The following is a 14,667-nucleotide window of genomic DNA, read 5'->3' as shown; positions in this document are numbered from 1 at the left end:
AGATTTAGCACAGTGTTGGGAGTCGCTTGCTTCCTCAGTTAGTCTTTTCTTTATGTTTGCATTTAGTTCTGTAGCTGCGATGTCATCGGGGTCATAATGTCTGTGCAGATATTTCATAAGTTAACGAGAATTGCTGCTGCCCTTAGCAATTATCCAAGACCTTGATGTTGAAACAGTCCCGACTTCCCAAATGACACAGTGTTAAAACATCAAATTGCTCTGTAAACACGGCCCTGTCCCACTGAGACCTCAGCACCAGGGATTTATTGCTGCCCTCTGTACAACAGGCAAATTGTGGCCAATTCTACCTGTCCAAGGCAAGAAGGGTCCCCTACAAGAGCCCTTAGCCTGGAAGTCCTGATGGGATCTGAGGGCGTCTGACCCCTTACAGCAGGCTGCTGGCAGGTTGGAGACAGGCAGGCTCTTGGTAACAGTTTGGACACCTTCATGGGGATGATGCTGGGAGAGAACCTGCTTGTGTCCTGTGCTCTAAAATAAACGCAGGACAGACACAGCCAAAGGGCTTGTACTCCAGTGGCCTGCCTGCTCTTCTGTCTCCTCTACACAGACTGCCCTTCCCTGCTCAGCAAAGTATTGCTCTAGAGAATATGGACATGGTGAGCCAGAAATGGTGTCCCAGCTTTGGAGAACATTCCTTCCTGGAACTGTTTCCACTGGAACAACTGGAGAATGCTTCTAAAATGACATTTACACTGCAGTGTAATGATTGCTGTTCCTAGTGGTGAGACAGCTCGCATGACTGGAATGTTGTCATGGAGGGCTGTGTGCTTTATAGGAAAGATCAGCTGGCAAGGTGGGGTGGTGGAGTTGCTCTGTATGTGAGAGAACAGCTAGAATGTATTGAACTCCACCTGGGGGAGAGTGATGTAGCAGTGGAGAGCTTGTGGGTGAGAATCAAGGGGAGACTGATAAGAGTGACACTGTTGTGGATGTGTGCTACAGGCCCCTGATCAGGAGGAGGAGGTTGATGAGGCTTTCCATAAGCAACTGGATGTAGCATCACGTTCCCAGGCGCTGGTGCTTATGGGGGACTTCAGTTATCCAGATGTTTGCTGGATGACCATCATGGCCAGGCACGCGCAGTCCAGACGGTTCTTGCAGTGTATTGAAGACAACTTTCTGATGCAGGTAGTGGAGGAACTGACGCGGGGAGGGGTGTTGCTGGACCTTATTCTCACCAACAAGGATGGACTTGTTAAGGAAGTAAAGGTCGGGGGCAGCTTGGGTTGTAGTGACCACGAGATGGTGGAGTTCAAGATCCTGAGTGGAAGAAGCAAAGCAAAAAGTAGGATAGCTACCCTGGACTTTAGGAGAGCCCATTTCAACCTCTTCCGGGACCTACTTGGAGCTATCCTGTGGGCTAGGGTGTTAGAAGGTAAGGGGGCCTCTGAGAGCTGGTCAGCATTTAAACAGCTCTTCTTCCAAGTTTGGGATCAGTGTGTCCCTGTGAGCAAGAAATGGGGAAAAGGAGGCAGGAGAGCTGTGTGGATGAGCGAGGAGCTCATGCACAAGCTCAAAGGAAAGAAGAAGGTCCATGAAATGTAGAAAAAGGGTCTGAGCACTTGGGAAGAATACAGGAATGTTGTCAGGGCCTGCAGGGATGCAACGAGGAAGGCTAAAGCCCGCCTGGAATTGAATCTGGCTAAAGTGATAAGGGATAATAAAAAAGGCTTCTTCAAGTATGTTAACAGCAAAAGGAAAACTAGAGAGAATGTGGGCTCCTTACTAAGTGAGGGGGGGGGTTCTGGTAACGGGGTTGCTGAGAAGGTAGAGATACTGAATGCCTTCTTTACTTCCGTCTTCAGTGAAAAGGCTCTCCCTCAGGTTTCCCACACCCTGGAGGTTAGTGAGAGCGGCTGGGGAGTGGAAGACTTCCCTTTAGTCAGGAAAGAGGTGGTGTGTGAGCGCCTAGGCAGTACTAAGGTCCACAAGTCCATGGGACCTGATGGGGTGCATCCACGTGTGCTGAGGGAGCTGGTGGAGGTCATTGCCGAACCTCTCTCCATCATCTTTGAGAGGTCTTGGATAACAGGGGAGGTCCCTGAAGACTGGAGCATAGCCAGTGTCACTCTGGTCTTCAAAAAGGGCAAGAAGGAAGACCCAGGTAATTATAGGCCTGTCAGCCTCACCTCTGTCCCTGGAAAGGTGATGGAACAGCTGTGCTGGATGCCATCTCCAGACAACTGGGAGAAAAGGAGGTTATCAGGAGTAGTCAGCATGGGTTCACCAGGGGGAGGTCGGTGCTGGGTCTGATCTTGTTCAACATCTTCATCAATGACCTTGATGAGGGAATAGTGGCCACCCTCAGCAAGTTTGCTGATGATACAAAGTTGGGTGGATTGGCTGACACGCCTGAAGGCCGTGCTGCCATTCAGTGAGACCTGGACAGGCTGGAGAGCTGGGCAGGAAGAAACCGGATGAGGTTTAACAAAAGCAAGTGTAGAGTCTTGCATCTGGGGAGGAATAATTGCATGCACCAGTACAGGTTGGGGGATGAGCTGCTGGAGAGGAGCTCTGCAGGGAGGGACCTGAGCGTCCTGGTGGACAACAGGCTGGCCATGAGCCTGTGCGACCTGGTGTAGGGAACCTGCTTTGGCAGGGGGTTGACCTCAATGATCTCTAGAGGTCCCTTCCAACCCCTGCAATTCTGTGATTCTGTGATTGAGCTGTCCCATTTGCCCCGTGGCAGCAGAGCGTGGTGGGAAGCCAGGAGCTTTGGTAGGAGTGTGACTATGACCTTGTTTTCAGGTTTCTTGACTAGTTTTGAGATACTGGCTCCCTTATGGCAGGTGTGAGTAGGCTGAGACTCCACTTGCTGCAGTGAATGAACTAGATCTTTAGAGTGAAGTATGAATTAATCGCTCACGTCTTTGCTTCATGTTGGGGCATCACTTCATCGTTTGTTTTCTGCTCCTTGTTGGGAAGCAGGGCTTCTCTCAAGCTGTTTCCTTGATCCTGGAAGCTCCTCAGGCAGGGACCCTCTTTCTGCATTCCCTTCATACTGCCCAAGGCTCTGAGAGAGTCTTGGTCTCTCTAAGGACCTGCTGCAATGGAAAGGAGTTGCTGTGATGGTGTCTATAGTTCTGGCCAGCAGAGACTCTGGTATTTATTGAAGAGTTCCATTTTTATTGTTTTAATAAATGGAACACTGTTTTTTTTTGTTATGGGAAAGGCATTTTGGGGAATGGAGGGTTAAATGAGATGGCATTGTAGTCTAGTACTTCTTCCAAATGGTTTCTTACATTACCAACTGACCTGGAAAAAGTAATTGAGAAGAGAATACAATATTTTGAGCCAATCCACAAAGAAGCTTTTCTTTTTGTTATCTACAATCCATATGCTGAAATAATTTTACCAGGGAAATGTACAGATATCTTTCATGCAAGGGTGCCCTTTGAAAGATTCATACGTAGTAGATATGTAAGTATCTGAAGTTTCACCTTAAATCTCCCTCATCTGTGTTTTGTTTGTTTTATGTTTTCCAGTTCACATTAGTATTGAGTATAAATACATGGCAAATTATTTACTGAAATGTTTTTATCTAATAAATTTGGACGACAGATCATAAAACATTGAGGAAAGATGTGCAGAGATGATTTTCAAATACTTGCCATACAGCTAAAAGCCCATTATAAATTAGAGCACACAAGATTTATATACGATTCTGCAGCATGTTTTAACTCTAAAGAAATGTAAGCAGAAAAATCCATTCTGCAGTTATTCAGTAATGCAGTAGGTATCAATGTTACTTTAATTTGTTGAGGCATCATTCTCCCTTTGTAGAGCCCTAAAAATAATGCTGTCAACACAGCCATGCCTTGTCTGGTTGGTGCTATTAATTTGTACCGGCCTGGTTAATTCCTATTAGCTTGGTCTCAGTGTATTGGGCTTTTGCATTGCTAATGAGGACACAGGCCTTTTCCTTTCTCCAGTTGCATCTGATCATTTGCTAATGGGTTTCTTCAATCTGTTCCGAAAGTTTTTAAGTCTTTTTTAATTTAGATCAGAATGTTTCTACGAGAGTCCTTGGTATCTTATATAACAGCATCCTTCTTCACGGTGCACTCGTGCCCAGGGGATTTTAGTGCTCGGTTGACCCCACTTCTCCATGCTGAAGCCCTGCCTGCCCTCCTTATCCAGTCCTGAGCTGGAGCCTGACAATAACGCACTCTTTGGACTGTTCTGTATTTAAGGGAATTGCTGGTTTTAAGTTGAAGCATTTGTGAAACCGCAGGTTCCTCTGGGAACACCGACGCCTTTGGCTCAGTGTTTTGGAGAAGTGAGCTGTGTAATCTTGGTGAGAGAACGTAGTCTGAGAAATGTTTCTTCTACCCGTTGCGTCTTAATTCAGCCAGCACATCTTGCTGAAGCCCAAACAAGCACAGTGTCGCAGGCATGCCATGAGAAAGCAGCCAGAGGCAGATGCAGAGCCCAGTCTGTAGGTGTCCCCTGCATCCTGCTGCTGCCGGGCCGCACTGCTGGGCACTGGGATTGCTTTGGTCGTGGCTGCAGGGCTCAGTGTCTGAGCTGGCTTTGCTCGTCGCAGCACTTCAGGTGATACACTGGTGCGTGAAAAGAGCATTTAGAAACAGTTCTTGTCTCCTCACCTAGGCATTCAGCATTGTGTTCCAGAAAGCCATTGAGAGGGCACCTCCTGATGAGAGCCTCCAGGTGCGAGTGCTGAACCTCATAGACAGCATCACCTTCTCTGTGTTCCAGTACACGACCCGAGGGCTGTTTGAGTGTGATAAGCTGACCTACACTGCACAGGTTACCTTCCAGGTAAGCACCACCAGGGCGTGCAATCTGTACAAGGCCAGGCTGGATGTGGCTCTGGGCAGCCTGGTCTGGTGGCTGGCGACCCTGCACACAGCAGGGGGTTGAAAACAGATGATCACTGTGGTCCTTTTCAACACAGGCCATTCTATGATTCTATGATGATTGTACTGGCAAAGATATTGGCATACAGAGAATAGCCAAGCTGGCACACCTATGCCTTCAGTATCAGAGCACCAAATGCAAGGGCTGGGGAACTGATTTTCTTTTCTTCATCTCTTGCTGATAGCAGTCACAGATGCTGTGTTTGATTTGTGTTACACCAAGGAATGGCTCTTTGAGGGAGAGATGCCTGCTTGCAGGACCTGCAGAAGGGAAGCAGGTCTTCAAGGCTGAATGGTTGTATCCAGAAAGAAAGGCATGCTACATGGCTGCTGTTGCTCTGTCTTGTATTCTGCTATAATTTTTTGTGCTACCATGTGAGCAAGGAGATGTTTCTGTATCTCTGTACCGAAATCAGATGCAGTCAATAATTGTGCTTGGCATTATGTTACAAAGTGGTTGTGCAGTGAACGGCTACGTAAGTGCCCTGCAATGTGGAATGCAGGCGAGAACCAAATTCAAGCAGCCTAAACAGTGTGAAGGTCTAGTTAGCCTTAATCCAGTGATTGCCATGACTTTTTTATTTTAATTCTATGTAGCAAAATATGAAGTGTGAAAGGAAAAGCAAATATACATCTGTGTAAATAACCTCTAATGATTTATTTAGTTAATGTCCATGTGTAAAAGTCAACATAAATTTTACAAAGTCAGGCTTAATTGTGACCCAAAAGAGACTTACATTTTCATATAATGTATTTGTCTGAATAAACAATTCACCTTGCACACACTGTACTTGCAACTATATCATTGAGTCGTAGGATTGTTTGAGTTAGAAGGGACCTTTAAAGGTAATCTAGTCCAACTCCCCTGCATTGAACGGGAAAGATAGTTAAGGCATCACTTCAAGGCATCAGGAAAGCCAGCATCCACTGTTTCAGTGGGTGGAGGGAATTAGATGATGAGTTGCAGGACTCTCCCATATAAAGAATCAGTTGGCTCTTGAACTGAGTAGCTCATTACTGTCATTGGTGGAGGAGATGCCAGGCATGCTTCAGAAGCCATTGCCCAGTAGGCAGTAATGAGATACAGTCTAGGATCTGTAACAAGGAAACGAGAAGCTCACCATGCCAGCATTGCTCTTTTTCCTTCCAGAAATTGTGTTCAGAATGTTCAGACTTTGTCTCAGAGATACGGGCAGTCTGGCAGCACTCAGTGCAGTGGTTCCAGCTGGGCTCCTGAACCTCCAGAGCTTTCCAGAATGGCCCCAGGCATTGCTCTGCTGGTCTTGCTCCATGTGTTCCCCAAAGCCATCACTGGTGGTAAACACACTGATGGCAGCAGAACGGCCATGTGCTCACCAGCACACCACTGCTGGGGACCTAAAGGACACTCGTTCTCCCAGTGCATGTGCTGTGAGGCTTTTTTCACTCTCAGTACGTCTCCAATTACTTTCAATAGAAGAAAATGGTGAGAGGTGGACAAGACCTTGGTGGTGTGCCCTAGGGATGCACGCTCGAGTTCCTTGCAAGAAAGTTGTTTGTTCTTTAGCTGCAGGTATCAAGCACAGGGACTGCAGCACATCCCCCTGCCTGCATCTCCACCAGCACTGTGAATATAAACCACAACTTTTCCCACAGTTTTTCCAAATTTTGACTGTTTTATGTTGTGTCTTATTCTGGGTCCTCTCTTGGGGAGACACAAAGCATCTGCAGGGTATGTTTCATCCCTCCAACACTGGACACTGTGTGTTTTTTATCTGCACACTTGACAGCTACATACATTGAATGATTAATCTGATAAAGCGTTTGCTGCTCTGTATCCTGACTGCTCAAGGATATCTTGCTTGCTTGCAATTACAGATACTTCTGATGAGTAAAGAAATCAATGCAGTAGAACTGGATTTCCTTCTCAGATACCCAGCACAGCCCAGAGTCACAAGCCCTGTGGAGTTCCTGTCTAATCACTCCTGGGGAGGAATCAAGGTACGTATTTTCACCTGAAATGTGTGAAATCAGCATCTCTTATCTCCTCTGAGGGCCTTTCAGCATCTGTCAGGCCAGTCCTTATAGCACTGGTTGAAAAAGTTCTGACCATACATAAACAGCACAAAAACACACAGAGTTGGAGAGCTCTGTTGATAGGAGATGAGCTTTGAGGGCTCTGTGTGACTTTACTCCTGATTACCTCTGTGTCTCCGAGAAGGCTTTTCTTCCCTCTGAGGTTTAGGCTTTTCCTTCTGTAAGGAATAAGAATGTCTCATGTACCCAGATTGCAAAGATCCTCACTGTCTCTGGGAGGAGGTGAGACTTTAAGGCAGATATGACCATCTGCAGACATGTGCTGGGGGCACAGTTGTGCCAGGTGAGCAAAGAAAAGCACAGAAAAACATGCTGTCATGGCAGTGAGGTTGTCTAACAGCTGCCGTGTGTTTTGGGATGAGAGCCGAGGGAGAGCATCCTAGAGAGATGTGTGTTATCCCACCTTTGCACCCACTTGTCAGCAGATGGAAGTTGTGCTGGATTTCAACCTAATTCAGGATAACTTTGTGCAAAATGTGTCTGCTCAGAGGAGGACCTCCCATCCCTGCCTTCTCACTGGCAGTGAGGATGGGCCCTGTGCCCCGTTCTGCACACACAGGTGACCGAGCTCATCTTCAAAACGTCACAGTCACATTTGCAGCCATAAAACAAACCTGTCACTTCTTACTAAACCAGTCCTTTTCCTCCTCTCTCTCCAAGACCTATTTCCAGTATGGAGGAATTATGTGCACCCTTTCTCTGTCCCTTGTCGTGTTCCATGTATGGATATATCGGGTGAGCGCTGCATTTCAGTTCCTCTTAAGTCCTTCTGAGTTGAAATTCTTCACTGACTGGGAGGGTTTGGTGCTGCAGTGCTTCTTTCTGCTTCAGTGCTGTGAGCTTCCTCTGGGAGCTGAACTGGCTGCCACCACAAGTTGCTGGGGTGTCAGGCTCTGATTCTCCTTTTGAAGATCTTTTAGTGCATCTGAGGAGGCATTACGCTTTTGCAGTGCTCAGGGATGCATTTGCTAGTCCTCCTGCAATTGGTGCACTCTCCAGACAGACACCTTCTCAGTTTGCAGTGAGTTTTTCTGCTCTGTGGGATGATCCTTTTAGTGCCAGCCAGTTCCCTTTCACATGTGGGTGGAATGGCCTTTCCTGGACCCCTGTGCTCCATCCTGTTGGTTTCAGCTGCCTCACTGCTGTCGTGGAGTTGATACAACTGCCAGCTCAGGCTCATAAACACCAGAAAGAGCATCCACACCCCATCACTCACTCTTCAGAACTTATTCTATCACACGGTACACAGCACGGGTGTGCTTCATCTGGTTCCCAGGTGGGCTCTTCCCACTGAGCTTCCTCTCCCATTCTGAGTCTCCTGGGGCTTGTGGTTGGGACACAACCACGTGATGCCATGCAGATGCTGCTCTGCACACCACTCTTTTGCAGAGCTGGGGGATGATGGGATGTAAATATGTCTGTGAGGGCTCCAAGATGCAAAGTCTGCATCCTCGCTGTGGGACTGCTGTCTGCATGAGCTGCACATCTTGAGGACCTGCAGTCACTGGTCAGTAATCTGCTCTAATGTACTTCAGCATTTCCAGATAATGAATGCTTTATTACTGAATATGCTTCAGATTGTCTTTTGTGGTGTGATTGTTTGCAGTATTGATGCTACTATAAATAATGCAACGGGTGTCAATTTTATTAGTGTTTATGTCCTATTAGTGTGTGTTGGCTTATTAGCCTTGGAGTTTTTGGCAACTCTGGTTACTTGAGGCGTAATTTTAGTACGATTGCATTTTGTCACAGACTGCTATAATTAGGTTAATTAGTCATGGCTTCTGTAGAGCTTATGAGCAGGCTAAAATCTCCTTTTCTTTTATCGGAAAGATTAAGTGCTGTAATGAATTGTTTCTTCAACAAAGCTGGAGCAAAGCACCTTTCAGATTGGCATTTCAAATCTGAAGTGGAATGAAGCATTCCGTATGAATTTTCAGGGGAGCACTGAAAATGTGCTGCATTTGACAGAGGTTTGAGGCCACAAGAAATCAATACTGATATTAACCTCCCAGTCCATGCCTCCCATTTTGGGCACGTTAACTTCAGAGCAAACCTCATCAGGTGATGAGGACTGCAGGCGCACAAACAGCCTTGAAGGACATGGCTGATTACTTCTCACTTTGTATGGCTGATAATACCTACAGACTGGGGGTCCTGTGCAGTTGTGCAGCTGTCTCAGCTCCTGGTACTGGCACATCTGATGCACATCTTTGATTTCATCTTCCAACTTCTTTTCAGTTCAGCAGAAAATTTCCCAGAGCTGTTTGTTGTAACCCTTGTGCCAGGGAGGCTCAGTGTTTACTGCTGAATGAAGAAACCCGTGTGCCTGTCGAGAAGGGCACAGTTTGTGGAGAAAGGTGTTTTCTGTTATTAGATCTGATGATATACTTGAAAAAATAGGCAGGTTGCAGGCTTCCTAGTGCCTCTTTAAGCCTGGAATGGGAGCTGAATTCAAACCAAGTGCAGGCTGAGAAAAAACTTCTCTGAGCTCAACTTGATTCTGTCCATCAATCAGCCTGTATGGGAGAAGGTAACTCCTGCCAGCCCCTTTTGAGGCACATTCATTAGCTTTGGAGCGAGGGGAGAGCTTAGCAGAGGACGCAGTTGTTAGCTTCAGCACAGATACTGCCTCTGGGACGTGGCAGGGGTAGTTAAGGGCAGAACAGGGAGAAAATTACACTGTTTAATGAGTTTTCATTTCAGTACCTTCTGCTGGGTCCCTGGCCCCAGTGTTCAATAGTGCTGGTCATTTCAGATGTAAGGCTTGTGCACTGCGGGTATTTAATAGTGATCTCTTGAGAAGTCAGAAGTATTCCTATACTCCAGATGAGGTTTTGTCTTTTTTCAATTCCCTTTGTTACAACTTGTTGCGCTTCCATCAACTGCTGTGCCCCCAGTTCTTGAGGGTTGTTATTTCTGTTGGTGCTTCTGATTTCTTCAGTACGTGCAGGCTTGTCTGTGTGTGTGACTGTTGGTCACCTTTGCCAATAAATGTACGGCCACACCTTGGACCGAAAGGTGCAACAGTGCAATTGCTTGAGCTGCATGGGACGACAGGCCACAAGCACATACAAGAGGCCACTTTAATATTTCCACTGCAAGATGGAACTTGAAACAGGATCAGTGTAGAAGTGGTCCTTTGTAGCTTTGTCCTCATTTCTTCTCCCTTCCTTTACTTGAAGATCCATAAGATCACAGAAACTGAGTTTGGAAAGGACCTCTGGAGACCTTATTGCGACCTTCCAATACTTAAAATGAGCTTATAATCAGGAGGGAGATGGACTTTTTACACGTTCTCTTAGTGATGGGACAACAAGGAATAGTTTTAAATAAAAGAGTAGAGATTTAGGTTAGATGTTAGGGGGAAACTTTTCACTCAGAGGATGGTGAGGCCCTGACACAGGCTGCCCAGAGAAGTTGTTCGTGCTCCATCCCTGGAGGTGTTCCAGGCTGGGATGAACAGGACCTTGGCAACCTGATCTAGGGACTGATTTATTGGTTGGCCACCCTGCCCATGGCAGGAAGTTGAATCTAGATGGTCTTTAATGTCCCTTCTAGCCCAAATGTAGTATGATCTTATGAGGTTACCTGGTCCAACTCCTGCTCCAGCAGAGGCACCCAAGGTAGGGTGCCCATGGATGTGTCCAGGCAGCTTTTGAAAATCTTCAAGGAGACCATACAGTCACTCTGGGCAACCTGAAGATAAAGGTGTGACCTGTGAAGATTATCTGAAGTGATGCCCCGAGGTCCCTTCAGCCCAGTCTACCACCCAGTCTGTGTGTTATTCTGCTCTGCAGTTGTCTGGAGGGCTGGGACAGTCAGACAGGTCATGCCATGGTTCTGGTTCATGGTTCATTTGCTCTGAGCATGGATGTACAAATGGCATTATTGAGTTCTGCGTGTCTCTGTGGTCCTTTCTTTCATGGCTGTCTTAGTGTTAACCAGCCCTTTTTAGATGATTGGGGTGGGTCTCAGGCTACAGAGGCTAACTCAAGGTTGGTGAATGGATTTCCCTGTGCCCCGCAGTGTTCTCTGCTGCAAAATTCTCCCATGCTCCCACTCCCTTCGTGCCATTCCCTTCCTGGGGAGCCACATCCACATCGCCCCGTAGCCTTGTTTTCCTGCAGAACCGTGGTCACAGATTAACCCTGTGTGCATCTGGCTTCCAACCTCAGCAGCCCATTCCCTCAGGCAGCTCTGGATCTCCGTTGTACAGGCGCACGCTTCCCGAGTCTGATTGCCTTTGTGATATTTTCTGCAGCGCCTCTTCATTGCCAAACGCAGATGTGTCCCGTAGGATAGGTGAAGCTAGTTAATATACAGCAAGGGTACACCTGGCCAACTCGGATTACTTCTTCATCCCAATCATTTCCCTCATCTTTTTCTGAAGAGGAAGAATTTTCATTATGTAGATATGAAAACGCTACTGAAAAGGCATTGTTTAATAAATGTGATGTTGAATAATGAGCTCTAAATACTGCATTCAGCTTTCAAGGAGGAGAACAGCAGCAGACAAAGCAGTATATTAACTCCATGTTGATAATTTTGCGGAGTGCAGGTAATGAGACTGTGCGTGTGGTTTACGAGATAAAATACAAAATCATATATTTTATATTTAAGAAAACTGCAATTTCTTGACAAAATAATAGAAAACTCTTCCAACTTTTCCTTTATGTATTTCTAGGACACTGAGATTTTTCATTCTTGTCAAAGATTCATTGTGATACAATCTGCTGCATATATTGTGGTCTTTGCACATAAGCAAGGTCCTTTGATCAGGCTGGTCAGATATAAAAGACTTGCGGCTCACAGCTTGCTACGTACATTTATTATTATTATTATTATTATTATTATTATTATTATTATTATGCCAGAGAATCAGTCTTAATTAAATCTCTTCCATTAACTCAGTTCTTAAGATGTACAGCCTTTCAGAGCATCTTTGATAGGAAGCATTGATTATGACACTCCGCTGTGCGTTTATCTGCTCTCATCTGGAAGTTTCCTAAGGACATTAATCTGTCCTCACCAGCCCTCAAGTTTTGGAGAAGTCTCACAGAAATAACACTTGAAATCATTCTACCTTTTCTTTCCTTTATTTTTTTAACCTGGTGGCTAATAATCTAATGTTTATCTGAGATGCAGCAGAGATTGGGATCGCATCAAATATTTAAAGGCGTGCTTTGTCAGTTTGATTGCAGATTGGAAATTGGGTTTTTCTGGATGTATCTTGGGCAGTGTCCTTCACGTTCAGTGCTCCCTGCCGTGCCACAGAGCCTACTGTTAGTTGGTTATTTTGAATGTAAAGTTCTTTCTCCCTTAAATGGAAGATAGAGCTTTTTTCGGTATCTTTCAAACGTCCAGTATTTCTTTTCTTAGTCATTATGTGTCTTTTGGAGTCGTGTCGCTGTGCTTGAAAGATAGAATCAAAGATCAGTTGCAGTGCACTCAGGAGCAGGTGTACTTGGGCCCTAGAGTGACTGCGGAGAGACCTGATGGCTGAGCCCTGCGACAAGGGAGTGCAGGCAGCCATCCCAGGATGGACACCAAGTACTGCAGCAGGGTGCGTTTGGAGATGGCTGCAGTTTGGCTCCTCTTTATAAGCTCCTTCACATCTGCTGCAAAGGACCTGCTGGAGCTCCTTGTTTCTGTGGCGTGGTGGCGTTGAGAAGTGTTTGCTGTGCTTGGCAGTGTTGGGTGGCTGTGAAGAGTGCAGACAAGGCATCCAGTGAAGCTGTGATGTCTCTGGAAGCCCTGCTGGCAGCGCCGCCGCTCTACCTGCATTGAATCCCATGAAATTGCCTTTTGTGAAGGCACTTGTGATCTGTGGATTATCCCCACCGAGTGCACCAGAACGCTCCAGTGACCCACAGTACTGCCAGTTCCTGTCCTCCGGTGGATACAGTCTGACAGGACCGTGGGGACACACTCAGAATTGGCCATTTCTCTGCTGGAGTCTGATTTGATCTTTGAGTATTGCAGATGGATGTGTGGCTTCTGGAGACAAGAGAGAAGTGTCATGGAGATATGGCTGCAAGGAGAAATTGAGGAGAAGCGGAGAGGTGGTCTGAGAGCCTAGAGGCTGAGAGGACAGTCTTCAAAAGGGCTCCTCTGAAGGGAAAAAGCCATCAGTTGTTGAAATCAATAGAAGACAACAAAAACCATGTCAGAGTGCTGCAGGAAAGACTCACACCAGACATCTGGGCAGTCTGTGATGGAGGACAGGAAAGGACTCACAGCATAAACAGTTGGTGGCTTCCATTGCTGAAGTAGTTCTGTTGGGTCAGGTCAAGTGCCCCAAGAAGCTCTGCATCCTCATCTGCTTCTGGGGTTGGCTGCAGTGACGTGAGCTCATCAGTCAGCTTTTATTGAAAGAAACGAGGAAGATTAGAAAAACATTTTTGTGCTGAGGGGTGATTGAAGTTTGTCAAAACCATCATGTCTTTATTTTTACCTTCAATAGAGGTGTCCTCACGAGTTGAATAATTCAGGCAGTGCAGCTAAGGAGAAAATAACACCTTCAGTGAATGAATAATACAAACCAAAACCTAGTGGGAGAAAGATGGCAAATAATCCATCATTTCCTACATGAATCCTCCTAGTTAACAGTAGTATTCAAATGGAACAATTCATCTGCCTATGTGTCCCCTTCCTGAATGACCCAATCTATCACTGTGAGCTGGATGCAGGTTTGGCTTTGCTATTCCCCAGGAGCTTTCTCCAGCTATGAGGGTGCTAGTTTCCTTGGGAGATGTGGCCCACCCAAATAATATTTGCAATAAACAGGCATAGGCAGAGCTTACCAAGTGGGTGGGCAGTGTGAGAACACTTTTAGAAGGTGTTTGGAAAACGTCTGAGGCCATTTCCAAGTGTCTGATGTTCATGCAGCCACTCTGCATAGTTCACACCCGTGGACAGAGCGATTGAGGATGTTGTGCTCATTTTGCGGAGCTCATTTTGTGGCTAATAATTAGGAATTAATCGTCTCACAGACTCTTAAAAATGGGGGAATATTGAATATGTCTTTCCAGTGTTCTGCAGTTGTGACTGGGAGCCTTGTGATGTTTGATGCGTTCCTTCTAACCTCAATGCTCTTTAACTGTAAGGCTCATTTGTAAGGCAAGATAGATCCAGAGCTCAGACTGGAAGTATGAGTCTGTTACAAACTGAAGATTCAGAAAGTAAGGATAGCTTAAAAAAAAAAAAAAAAAAAAAAAAAAAAAAGAATTTCCTTTTTTTTATTGTGATTTTATTGTGTCTTTTTTAGAAACCAGCCTTCTGACTGCTGGGGAACTGGGTGAGTGGTGTTGGATGCTCACTGTGGCAGCTCTGGGTTTATTTGCACTGTTTTACTTCCCACGTTCTTTGTGTCAGGGTGCAGCATGGCAATGGAATCTGGTTTGGTTTCCCTTGCCTCAGAGCTCTTCTTGAGCTGGATGACACTGGGGGAAAGGTATTTGAAATTATGGAAGTAGTTTAAAACACAAAACCGCATTTTGTTGTCCCTTAGCGACAGTGCAAGAAAAAAAATGAATCACAGAATCACAGAATCACCCGGGTTGGAAGGGACCCCAAGGATCATGTAGTTCCAACCCCCCTGCCTAGCAGGGCCACCAAACATCCACATTCAGATCAGGTTGCCCAGGACCCCGTCCAACCTGGCCTTAAACACATCCAAGGACGGGGC

General features: G+C 46.1%; 1 protein-coding gene across 1 annotated transcript in view; it reads left to right on the top strand.

Moving 5' to 3' along the window:
• The window catches only part of DNAH9 (dynein axonemal heavy chain 9), a 190,824-nt gene that overhangs the window by 126,406 nt on the left and 49,751 nt on the right, over positions 1 to 14,667 (top strand). Inside the window, exons 58-59 of the mRNA XM_042883918.1 lie at positions 4,633 to 4,803; positions 6,759 to 6,881. Of these exons, the coding sequence (XP_042739852.1) occupies positions 4,633 to 4,803; positions 6,759 to 6,881 (294 nt within the window). The remainder of the gene's footprint in view (positions 1 to 4,632; positions 4,804 to 6,758; positions 6,882 to 14,667) is intronic.

This window comes from Lagopus leucura, unplaced genomic scaffold, assembly GCF_019238085.1.
Source record: "Lagopus leucura isolate 7727_CA_CO unplaced genomic scaffold, USGS_WTPT01 Super-Scaffold_100040, whole genome shotgun sequence".
Lineage (NCBI taxonomy): Eukaryota > Metazoa > Chordata > Aves > Galliformes > Phasianidae > Lagopus > Lagopus leucura.
Note: the sequence above shows the minus strand (reverse complement) of the source record. Positions and strands in the feature narration are given on the sequence as shown.